The sequence below is a fragment of the Citrus sinensis genome, chromosome 9 (assembly GCF_022201045.2).
Source record: "Citrus sinensis cultivar Valencia sweet orange chromosome 9, DVS_A1.0, whole genome shotgun sequence".
Taxonomy (NCBI): domain Eukaryota; kingdom Viridiplantae; phylum Streptophyta; class Magnoliopsida; order Sapindales; family Rutaceae; genus Citrus; species Citrus sinensis.
In genome coordinates, this window is record NC_068564.1 from 4,057,089 (window position 1) to 4,081,941 (window position 24,853).

The window sequence follows — 24,853 nt, forward strand, 5'->3', positions numbered from 1 at the left end:
ATTTATATCTAATTTTCAGATATTTACACCTGAATAGAAAAAAAAAATTTTTGTGACTTTTATCTAAATGAAAAAAATCTAAATGACAAGTAAATATTATATTTAAGTAGTGTTACACATCCTAAATTTTTTGTCCCAAAAAATTATCCCAAATGATGTATCATTAATTGAGTGGTTGATAATATTTTACAAGATCCAAGTGAATTAATTGTATTATCTCACCAACCAATTGATAAATGACACATCATTTGGGATAACTTTTTGAAATAAAAAATTTGAAATATGCAGCATTACTCATTCTAAAAATATCTCTATAAATAATTTATTTCCTAAACTATAAAATATAATTCTTTTTTGTTTTAATTTACCAAGACATAAATATCAAATAACTAAATTTAATATGTTTTTTATTGTAAAAACAAACATGCCACTTATATTCAAATATTTAAAAAAGAAAAACAAACATATTATTCATATTTTCGCAATCAGACCCATTTAAACTTTAGAAAAATGCAAACATATTTAAATTTCAAACGAATATTTTCGCAATCAGACCCATTTAAACTTTAGAAAAATGCAAACATATTTAAATTTCAAACGAAAAAACAAACGCTACCTAACTAACTGTTTAAATACATTAAAATCCCTTGACATTTCACGGTAATGACTTTTGTAATTCACATTCCAGATAGTCAGTTTTACACTCCACGTAGAAATATGATAGTAACAATCATTAGACTCACGATTAGTAGGGATGGCAAAAATCCCCACGGGGATGGGTACCCTCGGGGATTTTCCCCATTCGGGGAGGGTACGGGGATAATTTTATACCCAATTTTTTTTTCGGGGAGGGGACGGGGAAAATTTTTTACCCAACTTTTTATTCGGGGAGGGGACGGGGATGAGGTGGAATCCCCATCCCCTACCCATTTCCCCATTTTAATTTTTAATTTTATTTTTATTTTTAAAATTACTAATAAATAAATAACAAAATTATAAATATTGTTAAAAATAATAAATATCAAAATAGTTGTATGTTGGGAAAGTGGTCACCCTTTGCCGGGAATTAGTTGAAGAGTATTAATTGAAGTTTTCACCAACTGTTTATTGCTTTGATTATACTGGTAGTAGTTCTTCTACTAGATCTACAGGGGATTCTTATAAGAAAGCAACCAAATGGATGACAGGTTTTAATGATTATGTAAACAATGGAGATTGTGCAGTTGTTGCAGATGAATTAGATTCATATTTGGATGAGAAAGTTATATCTCGGATGGAAGATTTTAATATTTTGAGTTGGTGGAAGACAAATGCTAATAGGTATCCTACATTAGCTCGAATTGCTAGAGATATTTTGGCAATTCCAATTACAACAGTTGCTTCTGAATCAGCTTTTAACACTAGTGGTAGAGTTGTGAGCTCATACCATAACAAACTTCATCCAAGCACATTGGAGGCCTTAATGTGCTGTCAAAGTTGGTTACGAGCTTACAATAGCGGTATGAGTTTATTTTAATATGATTAATTTAAAATCGAAAATAAAAAATGTATTAGACTATTAATTATTCGGGGACCGGGGACCCTCGGGGATCCCCTGTTATTATTCGGGGAAGGGATGGGGATTCTCTCAAGCAATTTTGACGGGGACGGGGAGGGGACGGGGACATATGCAAAACATCGGGGATGGGTATGGGGAGATTGGTCCCCTCCCCTCCCCTCCCCATTGCCATCCCTAACGATTAGGGTACTAGTACTTGAAATCGAAGAAAAATATGTACCAGTTTTTCTCAAGGCAACAAAATGCATCATCAAAACCAGACTGCACATACCAGTCTGTCCATGAATGTGTGTATATATATAAACTTTATTTTGACAGGATACAAGATTACAATAGCTACATCATATGTATGACTTTCTCTTTGTTATTTTCATAAGAACATCGAATATAATGGAGCTGCCTTTATATACAGAGAACGGAGCTTCTCTATATTTAAATTTAATAAAGGAAAAAATGGAGAAGAAACGAAGAAGTAGAAAAGGAGAGCAGCCTGTTTGGTAACTCGACTACCTTTGCAGCGGGGTACATCCAGAAACCTTTTAATATTAGTTACATATGGGACAGACAACAGTATGCCGGTATTGAAGCACGCAGCAGCGACTACAGAAGTAGTAATCAATCACATTTGAAGAAGATTATTCACAGTAATGGTTGCTGAATTTGTTCTCTGCAAGTCCTGCAACATTTGATTCATTGATTCTTTAAGCAAACTGATTGAATTTTCGCGGTACAGAAAAAGGCAAGCACAAAAGCATGAATTCTCATTGTCAATCATATCTCATTTGCACAAATTCCACAATGACTACTAAGCATAAAAAGACTACATAATCATTAACAAAATCCAGCCACTGTCAATTAGATCATATCTACATCTACTCTTGACATTGTAAGCACCTCATCCTATGTCATCCCAAATTAAACTAATCCTCCTCCAATTGGGTGAGAGAGATTCACCATCTTTTATAATATGTCAAAATACCTTAAGAGGAAAATAGATTTAATTACAACATCACGATTCTCACTTATTGCTTAAACTACGTGCAACTACTTGCAACAGTTTATAAAGCTCCTTCTGTATACACAATGGGATTATGGAAGAAAGAAAAAAATAGGAATATGTACATTATGGTGGTATATTATAGAAGGCAAAAAACCTAGGAGTCACCGTTCACTTGAAGAAATAACAACTGAGAAACTAAAGATTTCTTGACCAGCAGACATCAATGGTTATAAAAAAATGTCAGTAATGACTTAAGAATTGTAAAATGGTTTGGCAAAAGGCCAAAGCGGATCAAACATAAAATCCAAACACACCTGGAAAATTAAATCTTCTGGCATGTGTGGCAAAACCTCCCTTACAGTCTCAGCCATGGCAAGTATGTTTGCTATGTTTTCATTTGCAGAACGTGAGGTGGACCTTGCATGTGCACCACCAGTGTTTCCAGGATGTCTTCCTGGAACAGCAGGTGGAACCGGTGAGCCAGATGCACTAGCCTGAGAGGGATTCATCGGCCATAGACTCCAAGAAGTATCTTCAATGGCAGTCTGAGCATAGGTTTCCCCTACAGATGCTAGATGTCTCATCATCATCTGAACTCTGCTCAATCCAACAGATCTCATAGCAGTAGAGGGACCAGCTCCATCGACACCTTGGCTTGGCCAAGCATGCAACCAACTTGAATCCAATCCTGCATTCCTACAGAGCAAAAGAAGAAAGAATAAATTGCAGCAACATGAACAGCTGACAGATATAACATTGTTTAAAAATTGGAAGTATTAAACATAAATTTTGCAAGATCAGAAAGCAGAAAGACGACCTTTACTGACACTCACGTAGAAGATAAGTTTTAGCAAATGCTACAATACAATAGTTCCTTGAAGAGTTTAATTGACTAAAATGGGTTGTATAATAGAATGTATAGCTGTTCACAGCATTCTATCAATATTCAGATGGAAATAATGCACAAAAGGGGAATTGGTTTTCCTCAAAGTAGTAAGAGCCAAAAAAAGGCTGCTCTCATCCAATTTAAATTGATTACCATTGTATATTTGTATCACAAGAAGATATCAGTTAGTTTGCTAATGGAATTGAGTGCACCAAAGCAGAGACCTATATTTAAGTCGTTCATGGAGCTAGAAGCCTAGGATATCCCCTTCACCCAAGGACTAACTGCCAACAAACCAATGTACAGCAATACAGATCAGAGTTTTAATAATTCAAAACTATAGCCTGTGGATTTTAATACTACTTTCCTTTTCAAATTTAAACAGAAAGATCTACTATTCCAAGGCAAGCAAAGGAAACTACATGGATATATAGGAACTCAACCTCCAAGGACTGCCTTCCACAGGGGGTTGTGTCTGATTTGGGAAAACACCAGTAGGCAGGGTTTGTCCAGTATTGTTTTGCCTATCAAGGCCCATACTTAACTGCCGAGCTAACTGCTCATCACTTGAAACTTCCCCTGGACGAGAGTTTGCTTCAATCTCACGTCTGCCAACAAAAAGCGGCTTTCGACATGTGGGACATGAATACATCTCATTTAAACCTTGATCCAACCTGGTATTTTCACATAACCATTAAACCTCACAAATAAACAATTCCACTACCTGAGGGTGCCTGAAACAAATAACATAACCATACCAAGATCTCAAGCATGCAAGATGGAAAAGGTGATTGCAGAGCAGCTTTTTAGCCTTTGCCATGGGCTCCTGTCAATTTTTGCACAGTTCATAACAATCCAAGGGATTAAAGAAAGCTAAAAGGCAAACAACAAAAGAAAAAAGCATACTCGACAGATAGCACATTCATCATCGTATGCACGTAGCTCTTCAGATGTTGCATCAGGAAGTGCAGCGTGAAGGTGTCCTAAAGCTATTCTTAGTTTGATGAATCCTTTTATGCGCTTTATGATTGCACTTAGCAAGGCCTGTCAAAAAAGCTGCAAGATTAAAAGAAGGTACTTGACATAATGAATATCAAAATAACCACAATATTGGACGTTGATATTTTCAAACTGGAAAAATGGCATATTACGCAAATATTTACACGTATATTTAAGAAAAGGATCGCATCAACAAGATGGAATGCCATGCCACGAAGCCACCAAATATGTATATAATGACCGAGTGCCATCAGCAATGTAGCCATGTCCAGGAAGAATCCAAAATTCCGGATAAGAATGCCTTTCCATTCCAACAATGAACCTGCAGACACATTCCCAAATCAGGCTTGCTAAAACAGCTATAAACATGCTGAAATTGCATAAGCTGACAGCTACCTGAAAACAAAAAGGCTGTACTCGGCAAAGAGGAAAGAAAGAAACCGGTTCGGAAGTGAGGGGAAAACACAAAAAAGCTTTTCTTTTTTGTGGAAAAAAATGCCTAACTTTGATTCTTTAAAGAGACTATATAAGAATAATTCACAAAGCAACTACTGATAAGAAAATAACTGGGAAATATTACTAATGCTCATATCTATAACTTAAAACCAAGCTCTATCAATATGAACTTTATAGGCATAATAATTAGTAAATGGAAAGGCAAAATATCTGGAACAACCTAATACCCCTTGTAAAACCAAAAGAAATGACATTTACATATCAATATGAACCTGAAAGTTGGAAGAAGCACCTGCAGCCAACGTGTCAAAAAATTTTGATCTTGCACAGTTGGTGCTGTTCCCTGCTGAATGGTGCAGCCATATGTCAAGTAACTGGAACCCATGAACCAAAATGGCCTACAGAACATTTTAGGTATCAAATGACTTGGTCAATGAAGGTCCAACAGCACATCAAACAAAAAAAATGAAGTTCATAACTCTATGAATTATTTTTCATAATTCTCATAAAATTACCTGCATTGTCTCAAAAGCAACACTGAGAGGCTCAAAAAATAACAACAGGAACATAGACGAATCCAGTGTTTTGAATAATAGCAGACACATCCTTATCCTGTAAGCACCAAACAATGAACATATGAGGAATTTCTCAGCTATACTAAGCCATTCAAACTTATACTATTTTTGAAACTAGTGATAAAATGGTATCATCCTATAAGACTTACTACTTTTAACACATCAGAAACTAGACCGTCACAATCTGATCATACTCAAAGAAAAGAATTTCATAGACTTCTTCAAGGGGAAAAGAAGCCATATGTCTACTTTTGCACTTGGTTGCAATGGCTATTCCCAGAACTTGGAGGGCATTTACTTTTCAGCTCAGAATTACAGACAACATTTAATGCATGATGACTTTGCAATTCATTACACTAACTTCTGATGGTAAACTATCCTTTCTCTTTACCCTTTTTGAAGAAGATAAAAGAAGGGGATCAAAGACAGGATTTTGTAGAATCCAATCAAAGATTATGAGCCTTTAGTTAATGTTGAAGGAAATATGCAGATTACAACAAACAATAAAAGAAAACTAAATGATGCAAAAACATAGATCTTAAAAACATTTCCAGGTTGTAATTCACATGTTATTTATCAAAAGCAGAGGTCATCGAGCAATACCAGAAAATGTCAACGGCAAGAACAAACAGTAATGCTGAAAATACACGGAAATATGTCCATGGCGTTGCAGAAGGAGATGCATTCAATCGTTCAAGTCGGTCTCTTGCCAGAGCTTGAAACATCTGCTCATTATGCAAGGGACATGTTAGGGTAAAGATTTGCATTTAAATTTCCTGATATTTCCATGACAACATACTGTCTCATATACCTTTAAAGAACATAGAACAGTTAACCAGACTGACCACAGGCCTGCTTGAAATACTGTTGGTGGAATAACCAGAGGCAGAAATGTCCCCTGCTCAGAATTAACCACACAGATAACAACTGAATTATTAATCTTGGTAAAGGAAACTAGAATAAGAAGTTTATCAAAGATGACTGACCATCACTCCAGTCTCAACATACAACATTTCAGATCATTAAAAATTCAGTCATCGTGTTACAAAATCATAAAATAAAAAATGATTTAAAATTTAATATCAGATCAACTGCACTACAATGATTACTAATATCAGTCATGAGAACATTTTACAACAGAAAATCAGGGAATACAACCCTCTTCTCTTGCAGCACAGTTTGTGGAACCGGGAGATTCATTTACAAGCAAACAATCAACCTACAGACAACCTCATCCCATTTCAATTAGCTTTCTCGTGTTTGTTAGATCTTTAGATCATTTTAATTTTTAAAATTTATGCATATGCTTATTCGTCATGCAATAATAATGGCAAGCCCTTCTATTAAAAAGTATCCCTAAAGTTTGAGACACATGATTAACAACTTCACCAATATCTCCTCTCATATATCTGATCTTCAATTCTACCATTCCATCACAGCATCCATTAGTCATAATCTCAAAATCCTTATGCCCTTCAGATATAGATCTTCCAAAAGGATAAAACTACACAACCAAAGTTGAATTCAAGGTACATGTGAAACATCTCAAGAAACAATTATACACATGCACCCATAGACCTATAGAGAACTCTGAAAGTACATTAATAGCATCAAATTACAAATTCAACTAGAATAACATTCATATAATCACTCGCAAGTTTCATTGCTTCCATCACATATTCTTCTCTGATCCATCTGCCAAGTCTGCAAACAGGCACACCTGCAAATATGCAGACATGGATATGCAGAAATGGACACACATGGCACTATTAGCAAAAGTATGAGCATGCATCACGAATGGCAGAATCATCATTGTTACAATTGGTTGTATAAATCTGACCAAAACGGTGACCATATCAAGAAGATATTACTGATTATCACATCCTACATGCTGCCTGACACCCTGCATTTTACTAAGATAAAGTAATAAGGGAGTCAGGACTCGGTTAATACTCCCATCAGGACTCGGTCAATACTCCCATACTTTTCTTCCTTACCTTCCAGCCCTACAACAAAAGTCCATCATGTAGATCCCCAAACAGGCAAACTTATTCAACTCAAATTGACAGATATCTGAAAGGAAATCCACATTTCATTAATAAACATTAGCTGTATAAACTAGCCAACGTTGAAATCGATAAAAACCCGATCCCCACAAGAGAAGAAAGAAGATCTCCAACGAACATTTTTCAGCAGAAGCTTTTTCGTATTAGATGCTGATACCAAATTAGCTCAGTATTCATCATAAGGACAAGAACCCCAGTTTGTACATGGTAACTTCAATCTCAAAGCAACCTTATTTAAATAATAGAAAAAATCTGGACACAAATATTGCCACCAAAAATTGGAGCCATCTTACTCTCATTAATTAGCTCTTGTACAAAACCATTTCAGGGCTGACCAAACCTTTTCCATGTTCAGTAATGAGGGCATTGAAATTTGTGGGATTAATGCACCCATTCATGCATGTTCTCCAAGAGAACGCAATTATTTCTGCACTACAGATAACCCAGGAATTCCCTTGTCAAGATCTACCTCACAAAACATTAATTAGTTTTCTTAATTCTTACTACCCTCTTTCAGACCTGTTTTAATCTCATTATATTATCCGGGCCTTGAGATATCAAGCAGAAATTTTATTTTTGACAAAATCTTCTCCTAATGAGTTACTTCTAACCAAACAGAGAAAAATGACCAGAGAGAATAACTATTTGCAAACTTCATTGCCATAAATTCATAAATAAACTACTAAGCATTAAAATTTTTCTTTGCATCTAACCAATTCAAAGAGTTTCACCTTGTAAATAACATAGTTGATGAGACGTTCCACAAATTTTCGAGTTTCAGCGGGATATAACTCTCCGAAGAATATAGTCTGCAAGGGAAAATCAGAAACCAAAACCATTGAAAAAAAAATCACATATCTAATTAACCATCATAATCACCAGATGATCGATCATACTTAATTAAACCAAAGATTAATTAAACTATAACATAATGACACAGTTGGTTAAATCCTTCTCCAAACAATACATAACCCAGCATTTAGCCACTTCGCAAAAGATTCATGTGTGATTGAGGCATCAAAAGATCAAACTCACCTTTAGGCAAAGATTAATTAGAACAAATACATTGAGCACAAAATTAGCCAGCAATGATACTGTAGCATAAGAACGTAAAAGCAGCTCCAGCACACGGTTGGCACTCTCCAAATGAATAACATTCTCAACAACTAGCCCATCCGTTTGTAGTTTATCTAATGAAAACTCTGTCCAAAACTGAAGACCCACAAAACTTAAAATTGTAGATGCCGCAGAAATCACTAAGTAGCTTGCACCCATTTCTAATAATAAAACCAGCCTTTTCACCCAAACCAAAACCACAAATTCTCATTACAACTATAATCTCATGACTCGTCACCCGAAATAGTCCAATAATCCAAAATTCCGTGCTAATCAGAAAGTTGCAAACTTAACTTTAGCTTGGCCCTCCCAAATTAACACGTCAATTCATGTAACTCTCCAAGATCGAAACCAAAAAACCTGCACCAAATGAACACAATTAGTCTATGCCAATAACAAATCACCTGACAAAATCAACCAATAATTAACAGTTTTTTTTTTTTTTATAAAAAAAAACCCCTCAATGCTTTGTTTGGTTGCAGAGGAATTGTAATCAATTGTACAATTGGCTTAATTTTTCTAAATTGAAATAATTCAACAAGATTCAAAATTAGAAATTTAACCAAAAAGAAAATTAATAGATGAATTGAATAAAAAAAAAATTGAATCTAACAGAATGAGACTACCAACACAATGAATTCAAAAATTGAAACCCTAGGATTAGAATTGAAGCTATGATTGGTTGTTGAAAATTTATTTAAAATGGATTAAAAGAATAACTGAACCATAAAAAAAAGAGAGAAATTGAAAATGGAAACGAAGATAATAACACAAATTAACGAACCTGATTCGATCTAAGAAAGAGTTGGCGTCGACGGCGGATTAAAAGAAATTCAATTGCAATACCTTTTTTTCTAATAATTTTATTAATTTAGAGAGAGAATAGAATAAAAAGACCTTTTATTCAGAGGGGAAGTTTGGGTCAGTTTTTGCGGGAACGATAGCGAAAGCAAGATCCGATGGTAAAATCGAATTATTTATTATCTATCATCATATTGCTTTCATGTTATGCTTTATTTGTTTTATTATTTTATTAGTTATTTTTTCTATAATATATTATTATTAATTTTGTCCATAAATGCACTTGTTGTTTGCACATCCGGGCATCCATAAATTTGCCAATGACTCATACCAATCTAATAATTTCTTAATGTTTGTAATTTGTTTTTTAATTTTTTGGATTTTAAAAAATTAAATTTGGGGTCATATTTTATATTATCTTGGGGAGTTGTGGGATGTAAACATCTTAACTAAAGCATAAAGGCCCTCAATTAAAATTTTTATTTTGATGGAACTCGAGGTTCGCATGAACTCTAGAAGAGTAATTGAGAAGGTCAAACACTCTTGTGCCTTCCTTTTTTGCCTTAAGAATAAGGGCAAACGCATTTCCTTTATTATTTCTATTATTAATAAAAGGTAACATGTGATTAAGAAAATTCCATCTACATACGGCATAGAACATTCTGGTATAAAATTCAAAATTAAAAATAACCATTCATAAATAAAATAAAATAATAATATTAAATAAACTGGTAACATAAATACACAATTATCTATTTAAAATTATTTTTATTTTCGATGCACCTCAATATTACTTTCCTTACATTATTTGAATATTTTATTTATTATTTTCCTTACAACTTACATTAATTTTCGGTTAATATATATCACGCGATCTGCAACCGAGTTAATTTATATTTAATTTAAAGTCTCATTATATTAAATTTATGTTTAAATGGTTGGTCCCACCACAACGATCCACCGTCCACGTGCTTTGCCTCTTAGCGAAACCAATTTCTTTTTCTAATTTGTCGCCAATTTTAATTCTAAATTCACTTATTTTTTATACTGTCGGTAAAATGATATTACTTCAAATATTTTCAGAAAATACTTCCTAAATTTAATAATCAAATAATTTTTTTTTACAAAGGAATAATCATGTTATAAACTAAATAAAAATCTTACTTGAGACTGGAGTCAAAATTCAAAAGCAATTCGCTTCGGTCGAGCACGCGCTCGATACGTTTCGTCATCGCCTCGAGCCGACGCTTCGAGACTGCAAACTGAAGAAGCGACCCTGTAAAAAAAAAATTAAAAACCCTAGGCCTATAAACCGGAACTCAAAGGTCTCAGTTCTTAACACTCAAGAACTACGATCGCCGATCGTAAAGCAACAGGAGTAGCGCGATAATTGTGATAAGCGACAGTGTCGATGGGGATCATAAGAAGCAGCTTCTCGTTCATAATGGGGACGGTGTGCGGGGTTTACATTGCTCAAAACTACAATGTTCCGAACATAAAGAAGCTCGCCAACACTGGCCTTTATATGGCCAAGCACATTGAAGAGAAGTACCGCAAGCCCAAGAGAAAAGACGACGACGACTAGATTGGATTAGATTAGATTATATTTAGCTGCTCGATCGATGCGACGCCGCTTAGTCAAAGACAAAGCAGGTCAATATTTTCCCCATGAGAAGTAGAACTATGCCCAAATTTTTCCTGTCACTAAAGCAACTACAGTAATTGATATGTGAAAATTCGATTTGTTACATTTTGTATTAACTGTTACAAGAATGAAAGATAATTGTGATTCGAAGAAAGTTCATGTTTATTTGCATAGATGTTTAGGGATTATTGTGCTAATAGAGAATTCAATTTTGATATGATTTGATATGAAACATAATTGGCTTGAATAAATTCGTTGGCAAGAAGTTGAATATGCTACTAGAGGATTTTAGAGCATTTCTTACTTAGCAAATAGGCTAGTGATATATGAACCGGCTTTTACAGTTTACTAATTCTTTTTTATCGCTATCTATAGGAATTTAAACAAGTGGGGATTTTCTGAGTGTGTCTTCTCGAAATAACAGAAGCTGTTTGAAATTTATGGGATAGGGGATGGAATTATGTAGTTTTGAATTGGCTAATGCATGCACCCATGGTGGCACACTTCTTTGAAGGCACGTTTAGTATTCTTGTTTTGAAACTCACTGAATCTTTGCTGTAGTTTCATGTTCTGATGACTTATGGAGCTTGTGTATGGGCATGTCATTAGTAGTGCCCCTTCTGTCATATCTGTAAACTATAGGTCACACTCAAGGTCAAGTAGTAGAAAAATTAAAATAAAAGAAAGTGATAACAAGATTATTAGTAGTATTATTTGTGGGAGACTAAACATTTGAATGTAGACATCAATTTGTGCCTGTACTGATAGTTTGCTGAAACTTAAGGATATTGCAAGGAATTAGTTGGGGGAGCATGATGTTTGTTGAAGTTTCTAGTTCTCTAACGCTGATGTTGATGGCAAACTGATGAGATCGCTTGACTTAAGCCTCGTACTTAAATTGTTGTTGGTGCTAGATTTTTTAGTGGCTGCTTTGGAGCATTTGTGTCCTTGCCCAATCCCACTATAGATGTGTGTGTGAATTTTGTTTTCGTAGTTTTTAACATAGTGAGCCAAAGTGTAATTTTGGCAGATCAGTTGTGGTCTTGACAGTGTTTGGTCGTGAAATGCAGCTCCAAGAATTAGGCCTTAGTAGGGAATAGAAGGCATAATCATTGAGCATCATAGATTGTTACAACCATTCTTACGCAGGAACTAAGGAGTTATTGTTAAACAACAAACAGATTTCTGGCACAATATCTCTATAGCTGTGGACTTAGGTTGATTCTAGATGAGTTTATGAGAATCAATGTGGTATTGTCAATTCACATACTTAAGAAGCGCATGCCAGGTGTGGACCTTCCTAGAGTCTCTCACCGGTAGGAAGTATAAGTTTCAGTATGTTTTAGCTGAATAACTAAATGCATTTAAATAAACACTCTTAATGACATGTTTGAATTGAAGAAATATAAGGAAAGGAGAGGAGACGAGAGGACAGGAGAGGAAAACAGGATAGGGGAAAGAAATAAGGGGAGAAAGAAGAATTCCATGTTCAATCAAACAATGAAAATGAGATTCATTCTCTTTTTCACTCATTTTCTTTCCCTCTCTTTCCTTTTCATTCCTTTCCCTCCTATCATTTCTTCCAACCAAAATCTAGTTTAGTACTTGTTTGGTATGATTTATCTAATGACCATAGGTGCTTATTTAATCTTATAAATTTTTTAAAGATTAAATAAGTTAGTAAAAATTCAAATTTTATGTTTTTGGGAGTATAGCTTGAAAAGTTTTTTTAAAATATTAAAATGTCTAAATTATCCTTTACTTATTCTATAGTTTTATTTCATTCCTTTCATAACATAACTTTAAATAACTTATCTATTAAAGTAATTTTATAATTTTTAATAAAAACTCTCATTGACAATTATATAATTAAAAATTTTTTAGTGACAGTTTTACCTGTAAAATTCTACTAATAAAAATTTAACTTAAATTAATTATATTTAAAAAGGTATACCAAATAGAGTGTAATTAAATATATACATTTATGATGCTGCCAACTTTTGGTGGAACTCCATTATTTGCAGGTAAATTTGATACGTGCAACTAGTTGCAAACTTTCAACCATATTACAAGTCATTGCTTGAAATACATTCAAAGGTGTCGGCTTGGGACCGTAACCAATGACTTGCACTTTGTGAGAAATAGGGCCTGTTTTGTTATGATATTCATGACTGATGTGCTCATAATTTATCTATTATTTTAATGCTTCCATAACTTAATTTTATGTTTTATTATGTTAATTTTATTTTAATTTTCATATTTTATTATGTTAGGTACAATATGGGATTAAAGAGAATTAATTGAAACAAATCACAAAGGATTTAATTTAATTAACTATTAAGCATGCATGCAGCACGTGGAGGAAGCATTGAAGAATTCATTTACAAAGAGAATATGGCATGCAACACGTGGAGAGGCTTTTGCTTTTAATTATGATTGGCTTAGGAATGAAATAGGTGGTTGGGCTTTTGTTTTTAATTTTTTTCACTTAAGGATCGTGGGCTGGATTTGCAATCCTTTTCCTTTAAGGATTTGGAAGAAACCCCAAAACATTATAAAAGGGAAGAAGGCAGCCGCACATCAACAAAAAAATTGGAGAGAAAACCGAGAGCAAGAAAAGAACAAGAGAAGCCACTGTAAATCCGGGAAGTCAATTGCAGAGATTGGAGAGAGATAGCTTCTTGAGTTTTTCTTTCTCTCTTCTCTATTATCTTACTTGAATGTTTCCCATTAAATTTATGGATTCTCTTTATATTCCCATGAACTAATTTATTTTACTATGGCTACGATGTAGCCTAACTATGAAGATTTAATTCCATAAATCTATATTATTTTTAATTAATTATTCCATGATTGAGTGTTCATTATTGTGCTTAATGCTTTTAATTATTTGGCCAATATTTGAATGATTTGAGGATACATAATGAGACCAAGAGGAGATTTATGTATTTTTGCTCTGTGTAATGGATGCCATGAATTGAACGAAAGACAGAGATGTGCCAACGTGATTCGTGCAGTTTTATCTAAGAATTTCCATAGAACTTAATGAATCTTTGCATATTTAAATTCACATAGAGATATAGTGGGTTGATATGTGGAGATATTTTTGATATTACTCGAGAGAGGATATTGAATAAATTAGGGAAATTCACTGTCAACATGGGTAATAAACTTTAATAGCATAGATGGAGGATTAAATTGGATTGGTTATGGTGAAATCGAATGTCCTAGTGTCTTAATCTCTTGGTGATTTCTATTACTGCCTGCATCTTTATTTAATTTTTAATTATTTTATTTTATTTAATCTTAATCTAAATTCGCTTATTTGATTGTTCAAATAAATAAGGGTTAGAATAATTTCGGTAACTAATAGGATATACAATCTCTGTGGGACGATACTCTACTCTTCATTATATTACTTGTGCCGACTAGTACACTGGCTAATTTACGCAACAAGTTTTTGGCGCCGTTGCCGGGGATTGTTTGGATTAGTATTGATACCAACTAACCTTAGTTTAATTTGAATTTTATTTTTATGGTTTTTATTTGAATTTTTATTTTCTTGTTTAATTTTATGAGACGTTCAAGAAGTTTTGATTTATTGCCTTTTGATCCAGAGATTGAAAGTACGTGTAGAAGGCTTAATAAAGAAAGGAGAGAAGCTTCACAGGAGCAACAATTAATCATGGCTGACGAAGCATTACATGGAAATGAGGATGCAAAACCCTTAAGAGATTATGCTGTACCTACAGTTAATGGTGCCCGCTCAAGCATTGCACGTCCTGCCATTCAAGCCAATAATTTTGAAATTAAGCCAGCTATAATCCAGATGATTCAGACGTCAGTACAGTTTGCTGGGATGCCAAATGATGATCCAAATGCTCATATTACAAATTTCTTAGAAATTTGTGATACATTTAAGCAAAATGGTGTTTCAGACAATGCTATCAGGCTAAGGCTTTTTCCGTTCTCACTGAGAGATAAAGCAAAAGAGTGGTTGAACTCACTCCCTGCTGGAACAATCACTACTTGGGATGGTTTAGCACAGAAGTTTTTAGCAAAGTACTTTCCTCCAGCAAAAACAGCCAAATTGAGGAATGACATCACAACATTTGCTCAATTCGAGATGGAATCATTATATGAAGCATGGGAAAGATACAAAGACCTACTAAGAAAATGCCCACATCATGGTCTACCAGTTTGGCTTCAGGTGCAGACATTTTACAATGGTTTGAGATCCAATACTAGAACAATGATTGATGCTGCAGCAGGAGGAACGTTAATGGGAAAAACACCTGAAGCAGCTTATGAATTATTGGAGGAGATGGCATCCAACAATTACCAGTGGACTTCAGAGCGATCAATGCCAAGGAAAATTGTAGGAGCCCATAATGTAGATGTTGTCACTGCTTTAGCTGCACAGATGACTGCTTTATCTAATAAGCTAGAGCACCTAAATGTTAGTGCAATTCAAACTCAAGTGTGTGAATTATGCGAAGGGAACCATACCAGTGTCAACTGCCAAGTTGGAAGTCCTTTTGCGTCGTCATCTGCTGAACAAGCTCATTATGTGTCAAACTTCCAGAGGCAGCAAAATAACCCATATTCTAATACCTACAATTCTGGCTGGAGAAACCACCCGAATTTGTCATGGAACAACACTCAAAATACATTGAAGCCACCTCCAGGGTTCCAATCACAAGAGAAGAAGTCAAATTTGGAAGATGCTCTTACCCATCTTACAACAAACATGTCTCAATTCATGACCAAAACAGAGACAACTTTTCAAAATCAAGCTGCATCAATTCGGAACCTCGAGGTACAAGTGGGTCAGATTGCAAACTTGCTATCCAGTAGACAACATGGCTCTCTGCCAAGCAACACCGAGACAAATCCAAAGGAGCAAGTTAATGCAATTATACTTCGGAGTGGTAAACAACTTGATGAGCCGCGAAAAGAAGCAAAGAAAGTTGATGAAGAACAAACTGAAGACACCACTAAGGTTTCAAAGGCAACAAGTTCAGAAATACCACAACCTAAACTAGCAACACCAGTCAAGGCCTATGTTCCTCCAATCCCTTTTCCTCAGCGTCTCCGGAAAAATAACATAGATAAGCAATTTTTAAAATTTCTTGATGTGTTTAAGAAATTGCATATTAACATTCCTTTTGCAGATGCTTTGGAACAAATGCCGCTTTATGCCAAATTTATGAAAGAAATGTTGTCCAACAAGAGGAAACTTGAGGAGCATGAAACTGTAATGCTGACTGAGGATTGTACCACCATCTTACAAAATAAATTGCCACCAAAGCTGAAAGATCCAGGGAGGTTTAATATTCCATGCACTATTGGAAATTGTTATTTTGATAAAGCTTTGTGTGATTTAGGTGCAAGCATTAATTTGATGCCTTTTTCTGTTTTCAAGAAATTAGGTTTGGGTGAACCTAAGGCAACAACTGTTACCTTACAATTGGCAGATAGATCTATAAAGTACCCAAGAGGCATAATTGAGGATGTGCTTGTGAAAGTTGACAAGTTTATATTCCCTGCATATTTTATTGTCTTGGATATGGCTGAAGATATAGAGTTACCTCTTATTCTAGGCCGACCATTCTTAGCTACAGGAAGAGCTTTGATTGATGTTCAGGAAGGAAAATTGATTTTAAGAGTTCAAAATGAGCAAGCCATTTTCAATGTGTACACACCTATCCAGTATCCAACTGAACTCAAAGAATGTTTCCAAGAAGACACCATGGATATAAAAATGGTCAAACCATTTAAGGATGAGCATCTATCTGACCCTTCTGACATTTATACAATAAATAAGCAGTTTATTAATGAAGATGCATCACCTCATTTTCGTGGGAAGAGACCTAATTCCAAGAAACTTGGGCAAGGTCCATCCAGATCATCTCTTTCCATCCACGAGCCTCCTTGAACCATTTCTTCAAAGACAGTCAAGCTAATGACTATAAATTAAGCGCTTCTTGGGAGGCAACCCAAGCTTTCTAAACTTTATTATTGTCATTTTTATCTTTCCTTATTTTTCTTTTCTTTTACTTATTTTGTTTTGTTTTAGGATTTTGCACAAGTTTGGGGGTCGATGAACATCAAATTTCCACATGTCTTTCAACGACTCAGCTACAACTTTACATCTTCAAGTGCAAAACCGGGGGAGTTTCTCTTTTCCTTTTATTTTTCTTTACATTGAGGACAATGTTTATTTTAAGTTTGGGGGTGGGAATATTTGCTTTCATTTCATTTTAATTAAAAAACACTATTAAAAAAAAAAGAGATTTTAATGCCTATGATGAGTTTATGATTGAAAATGAATATGGTTCTTAGAAAGGGATGAATATTATCTTAGTTTATACTTGATTCTTGTGTTAGTTTCGCCTTGATTGAGATTCTTTAAATATCTTGCGCACTTATATCGATTCTTTTAGAATTTTGACTTGAGATTTGAGATTGATACAGCCTAAGTTGAGAATTTTAGATTGAGTAAATGACTGTTTGCCTCGATTCTACATTACTTAAGTTTACCCAGGCACCATAGTCAGAAATAACTACCTACAACCCTTAAGAGTGAAGTTATCCTTGAGTAATTTGGGCCTATGTACCACCAGTATGTAGAGGATAATCTACCATGAGAAGAAGACCACCTTAAGCGGTAGAGTGAAAGCTCCTGACTATGGACAAAGAAATGAAAAAAAAAGAAGAAAAAAAAAGCATGTGCTTAAAAAAAAATGCAAATTTATGCCTGAAAAAAAAAAAGATAAAGATGATGAGGTTAGTTTGACCTACTTTGTTTATTATTCGAGACAAGGGCTGTTGATGTTGAAGATCTTGAGAATGAGTTTTGATTGAATTGATTCACACACAACACAGGAATCCAATATGAGATGAGGCTGACCATTGAATTAAAGTTAGAACTTTGCTAATATTTTTAATTTTCTTTGAGCTATATACTTTATGCAATCTTTGAGGCATTTTTGATGATGTTTGTGGGTATCATCGCTGGAAACCCTCACGAGACTATAACTCGTCCACTAGGGCCGCCTAGGGGTTTAAAGGCTTGTTGCATACGCTAAATGCAATCGCGATCACCTACGAAAGTGGTTTAGTTAGGATTTTCTTTTCGTAGTTTTTATTTTAGTTTTTGCTCGAGGACTAGCAAAATGTTAAGTTTAGGGGTATTTGATGTGCTCATAATTTATCTATTATTTTAATGCTTCCATAACTTAATTTTATGTTTTATTATGTTAATTTTATTTTAATTTTCATATTTTATTATGTTAGGTACAATATGGGATTAAAGAGAATTAATTGAAACAAATCACAAAGGATTTAATTTAATTAACCATTAAGCATGCATGCAGCACGTGGAGGAAGCATTGAAGAATTCATTTACAAAGAGAATATGGCATGCAACACGTGGAGAGGCTTTTGCTTTTAATTATGATTGGCTTAGGAATGAAATAGGCGGCTGGGCTTTTGTTTTTAATTTTTTTCACTTAAGGATCGTGGGCTGGATTTGCAATCCTTTTCCTTTAAGGATTTGGAAGAAACCACAACATTATAAAAGGGAAGAAGGCAGCCGCACATCAACAAAAAAATTGGAGAGAAAACCGAGAGCAAGAAAAGAACAAGAGAAGCCACTGTAAATCTGGGAAGTCAATTGCAGAGATTGGAGAGAGATAGCTTCTTGAGTTTTTTTTTTTCTCTTCTCTATTATCTTACTTGAATGTTTCCCATTAAATTTATGGATTCTCTTTATATTTCCATGAACTAATTTATTTTACTAGGGCTACGATGTAGCCTAACTATAAAGATTTAATTCCATAAATCTATGTTATTTTTAATTAATTATTCCATGATTGAGTGTTCATTATTGTGCTTAATGCTTTTAATTATTTGGCCAATATTTGAATGATTTGAGGATACATAATGAGACCGAGAGGAGATTTATGTATTTTATTCCATGATTGAGTGTTCATTATTGTGCTTAATGCTTTTAATTATTTGGCCAATATTTGAATGATTTGAGGATACATAATGAGACCGAGAGGAGATTTATGTATTTTTGCTCTGTGTAATGGATGTCATGAATTGAACGAAAGACAAAGATGTGCCAACGTGATTCGTGCAGTTTTATCTAAGAATTTCTATAGAACTTAATGAATCTTTGCATATTTAAATTCACATAGAGATATAGTGGGTTGATATGTGGAGATATTTTTGATATTACTCGAGAGAGGATATTGAAGAAATTAGGGAAATTCACTGTCAACATGGGTAATAAACTTTAATAACATAGATGGAGGATTAAATTGGATTGGTTATGGTGAAATCGAATGTCCTAGTGTCTTAATCTCTTGGTGATTTCTATTACTGCTTGCATCTTTATTTAATTTTTAATTATTTTATTTTATTTAATCTTAATCTAAATTCGCTTATTCGATTGTTCAAATAAATAAGGGTTAGAATAATTTTGGTAACTAATAGGATATACAATCTCTGTGGGACGATACTCTACTCTTCATTATATTACTTGTGCCGACTAGTACACTTGCTAATTTACGCAACAATGACTCCGCATGATGTTAATGGGCCAAACGACCCTATGAAGATTTTTTATTAATCCACAAATAATGCGGCCCGGCTCTCTAATTATTATAGGTCTATGATTAAGATTCAAGCCGCCCGTCCCTCCAATTGTTTGAGGCGTATGATTAAAAGAAGAATTTTGATTTTATTTGTAAGTAACATAATCAGTCAATTCTCTTTTTTTATTTGGTTATAGATAAGAACATATGTTCATTATGTTGATGCTGAAATCTGCTCGCCCTTTGCCCGACCAGATCTGTACACCAATGCTTATGTGGTCGGTAGAGAAGATGTCAGTTTCTTCTTGCTTCAACGACCGCTTAAGTCACTGGAGTTGGAATCGCCCTTCCTTCTCCTACTAAACCTGCGTTCACAAAAGTGGATCAGAGACGCCGGTGGTTTTACTGACATAAATCCTCCAATGTCTAAGTTAGCACAGGGTGTTTACGGGAAAACGGTGCAATTTAGACTCGATAATTGCTTATAATTTGCTCACAGTTTGTATAGAAAATAATCTGGTTTAAATTTGGCAGAGTTTTCCCTCTCTCAGTTTTTTCTCCCCTTTCTTCATTGGTTTCTTCCTCTTTTATAGCTGTTGTCACACGTTTCCGTTCACCCTTCATGCCCCCCTTTCTCGGGTAGTAGTAGCCCCTCATGAGACTTCAACTGCTACATTGTGGGTAAACGTGGGACACCGTATATCCCTCAACGGTTTTGGGCATAGCGCAACTGTCGTGATTTCGTGAGATCGTGTTCCCGCTCCTTGGGGGATGGGTATCTGCTCGGTATATGTCTCTGGTCGGTATATTCCTTTGGCTAGTACTCGTCTCTGGTTGGCCCATGTTTGTAGAAGGCTCATTATCAGTGTTCTGCTCGTACCATTTGGCTGAAGTGATCCACCCCGGGATGAGGATGATGGCATGGCTGAGCTGATGCTCTTATTCACTTAACACATTATATGTAACTTGTGTGTAATGTGTGTTATAAAGCATTTACGACACATTAGGAAAAAAAAATTGTTAGAAATAAGAAGAAAATTTGTTATCAATAATGAAAAAATCATGACGATTGTTGCTTATAAATGCTGCACTGGAGTAGGATTCGTAGGACAATATAAACTAGGAATTAATATCAAAGTTTGCAAATGACCGTCAAGATAACTAAAAGGCATTATAACTTATGTGGCTCGTGCTTTAACATAATATTAAAAATAAAATAGATAAAAATGGGTTTAGCTATCTTACACAATCTGTAAGGTACAGTCTTCGTAAAATGGAGTTCTTGACTCCTCACAGAATCAGTAAAATAGATATATAGGCATGACCCGGTAAAAATATATTCTTAACATTTTTAACCCTCCCTTCAACTTTTAATCGACAGTCGGCACTTCTATTTTATAGCAATTATGCATTGAAAATTACAGCACGAAATCAATCTTTATTTTTCGGTGACAAACAGACCGGCCGTGTTATTTGAGTCATTGTTTACTAACTTTAAGTTATATAAGATGGAAATCATATCATAATCTTTTAATTTGTTTGTCGTACATGTTACGTGGCTTTGGTTGGTCGATTTTTATATGAGTCATGTGTGGCTCGTGAAGGTGTGTTTGTTATATATTTATTATTCTAATGGGTAACTAATTATTCATTTCATATTTAGTGGTATGTGCACTAACAATGCAGATGCCTTGTCTTTTTATATATAAACAATTTGGTAATCTGGTTTAGCCAATAATCAGTGTGTTATTGATTAGTATTATTAAATTAAATCTTTATTTAATTGTTTGCGGACTAAGCAGCGGTATCAATTTTGTGGTTCATATGCTAATATGCTAGTTAATAAGAAAAGTAAAACAGGTTAGGGTAATTTTACAATGGATTAAAAATAAAAATAAAAAGTCGAGACCCTAATGTACTCACGTCGTTATCAAATTAATAACGGATTACCTTACATTTGAAATGTATACTCCTATGCTATGTTCGGTTGCAAGAAAGGATGAGAGAGGAGAAGAGAAGAAAGGCGAATTCAATTTCTCTTATTCGGTTTGGCATGGAAATCTTGAAGGAAATGAATTGAATGTTTTTCTGTTGGACTAATTTACACTTATGTTAAATTTTAAATATTTATTGTTCAACAAAATTAAAAAGCAGTGAGCTGTTTATAATTATGTTTGTTATCAATGATAAGATTACTTAATTGTTATAATGCTTAATGATGCTCTTATTAAAAGTGCTTTATAATGCTTACTGATGCTCTTATAAAAAATGCTTTTATTAAAGTGCTGGTCACAACAAGTTAAGAATATTTCCTCTCATAACCAGGTTTTAATTATTCAATGAATCATGAAATCAACAAGAACAATTATAACAAGCTCATTAAAGCTACATAATAAATATATATATATATATATATATATATACACACACACACACACACAATAGCCATTCAAGAACAATTACAACAGCCATAAGTAAGAAATCCACAAGAACATACAAATAGCCAAAATAACAAAATAATACGTGGAAGAGATTGAGAAAGAGTACTTAATGTGAGAAACTGTGAAGCTAAAGCGTCACAAGTTGCTAAGATAGTAGTGAAGGTAGCTGCCACTAGCCGAAAACTGAGAAAGCTAGCTGATTTTTGTGGTTCAAACTCTGACCAATTTCGTAAAGGAAGACGGATGAGATACTACTGAAACTCCGAACAGACTCTTGTGCTCAAATGTCGTCGACAAAGCTCTTTATTGCCGGTGAAAGCTGCCTGAAGTTCAGAAAGGATCATAAACGATTTTGAGATAGAGATTTTGGCATTCTATGAGTTGCACAATCCAAAGGAAAATGAGAATTAGAGTTGCTTGATTTAAACTTTTTGAAGGGTAAAATTGAAAATTACTATATAAGAAGGGATAAAATAGAGTAATTGAACTTTTTAATTAGGTAGAATTTAGATTTCCGCACTCATTGTAGAGGAAAATGAATTTCTCAGCTCACAAAAATTGGACTAAAATTAGAATTTGATTTTCAGGCAAATTTTGCTAACCAAACAATGGAAAGCTAGTAGGAACCTAAATTCCTCTCCTTTCCAGCCTTCTCTGCTACCAACCGAACATGGCATTAGTTTGCCAAACTTGATTCCTTTATTATAGTTAAAATAATGTATGAAGAATCGAATGTGTTCATGGATTATCGTAGAAATTCAGTTTGAAAATTTCATCTCTCAAAAAGAAGGAAAATAAAAGTGTTTGGCATAGAGTTATCCTCTTTGTCTATTACTTCATTTAGTTTTGATTCCCTTCTCTAATTCATTCCTCAAACACATTATAAAATGAATATTACCAGTCATCCTTCTTAATTTTATCTTGTCATAAAAAATACAACAAAAGTTTTAATTTGTTCAATTTTTCACCTTAAGTTTGCAGTTTGTATCAAATATCCACTTAAAAGACATAATTAACATCACAAAATAACAAAATAAAAGTAAACACAAATTATAGTCGTAGTTATTTTGTAAAAATAATTTTATCTTTTTGGTAGATGATTGATACAAATTGCACACTTAGCATAAAAATTTGAACAAATTCAACATTTTGTGGTACTTTTTTATAACAGGATAAATTTAAGATGTTTTTATGGTAGATTTTGGTTGTAAAAAAAAAAGACGAATTAATTGGAAGGGATAAGGAGCCTTAACTGTAACTACACCCCGAATTCGAATTAATCGGGGCCTTATGCGGTCGCCAAAAATCGGGTGGTTTAAACAAAAAAAAAGGCAAAACCTAACCAAAACAATAAACAAATTTTCAGGAAATAGGGTACCTCACTTAACTATCATGTGTGGGTTGTTTTCGGGCTTGTAAATGAGATGAAAAGAAGTGGGAGAGGGACAATAATGGTGAGAGATCGGATCTAGAGCGGGAGAGTTTGTTGGGATGTCTTTTGATTTGCAAAATAACAAAATGAGGTTAGAGATGGAGCCGATAGTAGATGGCAACCACACTTCAATGCTCAAGTTAACTACTTGAATTATTTGTAGTGTTGCAAGTTTACAAGCTCTCTAAAATGGAGGTTGGAGGTTGAAAGAGACCTCAGCCTTTTTAGTGTAGTGTGTGTGTGTTTGTTGTGTATGGGAAAAATAGAACATTGGTGTTCTTTATATATGGAGTATCTTGGCTGCCTTGCCACGTGGCATCTTGCTAGTGGTGATTTGGTTGTCTTTTTCAAGATTCTTTCATCCTTTCACTTTATCATAATTTTTGGATTGTTAGGAGTATGCTTGAGGAGCAAGAAGGACATTGTTTGGCGTGATTGTTTTCTTGTACACGTGGTGTATGCTGCAGTATGGTCCTAGACAACTTTGTAGAAGTTGTCTTGGCAGCTTTTTAGGCATGACAACTAAGGACTATTGTCTTTAGTGTGCTATCTTTTACTTTTTGCAAATGTGACAGCCCACTGTCTCCTCTTTTCCAAAAAGATATTCCCTATTTGATATTGCAAAATGAAATATTCTCTTTAGGCGATGGAGAGAGTTTACATGATTAATATTTTGGGAGATTTTTCTTTACTACCTTATTTTTGACATACCCCGTGCACCAACTTAATTATCATGTGTGCCTGATATAGGTCGAGTACCCCTTAATGAACATTTATGGTCATAAATCATCACATCGACATGTGACGCTTCATTTTCAGTCTTCTAATTTTCCCCAAAATATAAGGTAAACGATCTTTAATTTTTCTTACAAAATTACCATTTTTGCCCCCTTCATACCTTTTTCAAAGATGATAGATAGAAAGAGGGTAAAACGGTGGGTTTCAACATTTGAAATGGAAAGAGAAAATAAGTTCTAAAAGAAAATTGAGAGATAAAAAAAAAAGGTAAATTGTATATAAGGAAATAAAAAAAAAAAAAAGTTGACTGCAATTCAACTTTTTTTCCCAGCATACTGCATACGATATAAATAGATAACAATAATTTGAGGGAAAAGTCAATTCTCACTTGTGCTTTGATGTGTAGGAAGCATAACCATCGATCAAGATTTGTGGACTGAAAATTTTGGGTTGTGAGTTAAAATGATTATATTTATATATTGTTAAATTCGTATTCATTCATGTTTCTTTATTTTCATATTTTAGTTGTTTGAA

At 34.2% G+C, this 24,853-nt stretch overlaps 3 protein-coding genes and 1 non-coding gene across 5 annotated transcripts; 2 read left to right on the top strand and 2 right to left on the bottom strand.

The window, feature by feature from the left end:
- Positions 1–1,801: 1,801 nt before the first annotated feature.
- LOC102629805 (E3 ubiquitin protein ligase RIN2) lies at positions 1,802–9,624 on the bottom strand. Of its 2 annotated transcripts, none has more exons than XM_006490051.4 (13): positions 9,441–9,624; positions 8,576–9,016; positions 8,272–8,349; positions 6,286–6,372; positions 6,078–6,199; positions 5,415–5,511; positions 5,192–5,297; positions 4,608–4,765; positions 4,351–4,488; positions 4,203–4,270; positions 3,888–4,118; positions 2,873–3,254; positions 1,802–2,234 (listed from the first exon to the last, which is right to left on the bottom strand). In XM_006490051.4, exons 2-13 carry the CDS (start codon positions 8,813–8,815, stop codon positions 2,178–2,180), a joined length of 1,764 nt encoding a protein of 587 aa, XP_006490114.2. In that variant the 5' UTR covers positions 8,816–9,016; positions 9,441–9,624; the 3' UTR covers positions 1,802–2,177. The 2 variants fall into 2 exon arrangements, with proteins under 2 accessions (XP_006490114.2, XP_024947939.2); XM_025092171.2 differs by lacking the exon at positions 9,441–9,624 and adding an exon at positions 9,283–9,385.
- A 1,004-nt stretch (positions 9,625–10,628) lies between these two features.
- Positions 10,629–11,398, top strand: LOC102630099 (uncharacterized). Its single transcript, XM_006490052.4, has one exon. The coding sequence runs from the start codon at positions 10,869–10,871 to the stop codon at positions 11,040–11,042; it is 174 nt and encodes a 57-aa protein (XP_006490115.2). The 5' UTR covers positions 10,629–10,868; the 3' UTR covers positions 11,043–11,398.
- Positions 11,399–14,787: 3,389 nt separating this feature from the next.
- LOC107176892 (uncharacterized) lies at positions 14,788–17,040 on the top strand. The gene has a single exon (XM_052433435.1). It carries the CDS (start codon positions 14,788–14,790, stop codon positions 17,038–17,040), a length of 2,253 nt encoding a protein of 750 aa, XP_052289395.1.
- LOC112498491 (small nucleolar RNA R71) lies at positions 15,190–15,296 on the bottom strand. The gene has a single exon (XR_003065803.2). It is a non-coding gene; the product is annotated as a small nucleolar RNA R71 (small nucleolar RNA).
- Positions 17,041–24,853: the final 7,813 nt, after the last annotated feature.

What these genes read in the sequence shown, in the direction of transcription:
- LOC102629805 (XM_006490051.4), bottom strand. Translation starts at nt 8,815, where the DNA reads ATGGGTGCAAGCTACTTAGTGATTTCTGCGGCATCTACAATTTTAAGT. An exon ending in CTTGCCGTTGACATTTTCTG is followed by an intron (nt 5,512 to 6,077) that starts GTATTGCTCGAT and finishes TGGTGCTTACAG; the next exon opens with GATAAGGATGTGTCTGCTAT. An exon ending in CAGAAGATTTAATTTTCCAG is followed by an intron (nt 2,235 to 2,872) that starts GTGTGTTTGGAT and finishes CAAATGTTGCAG; the next exon opens with GACTTGCAGAGAACAAATTC.
- LOC102630099 (XM_006490052.4), top strand. Translation starts at nt 10,869, where the DNA reads ATGGGGATCATAAGAAGCAGCTTCTCGTTCATAATGGGGACGGTGTGC.
- LOC107176892 (XM_052433435.1), top strand. Translation starts at nt 14,788, where the DNA reads ATGGCTGACGAAGCATTACATGGAAATGAGGATGCAAAACCCTTAAGA.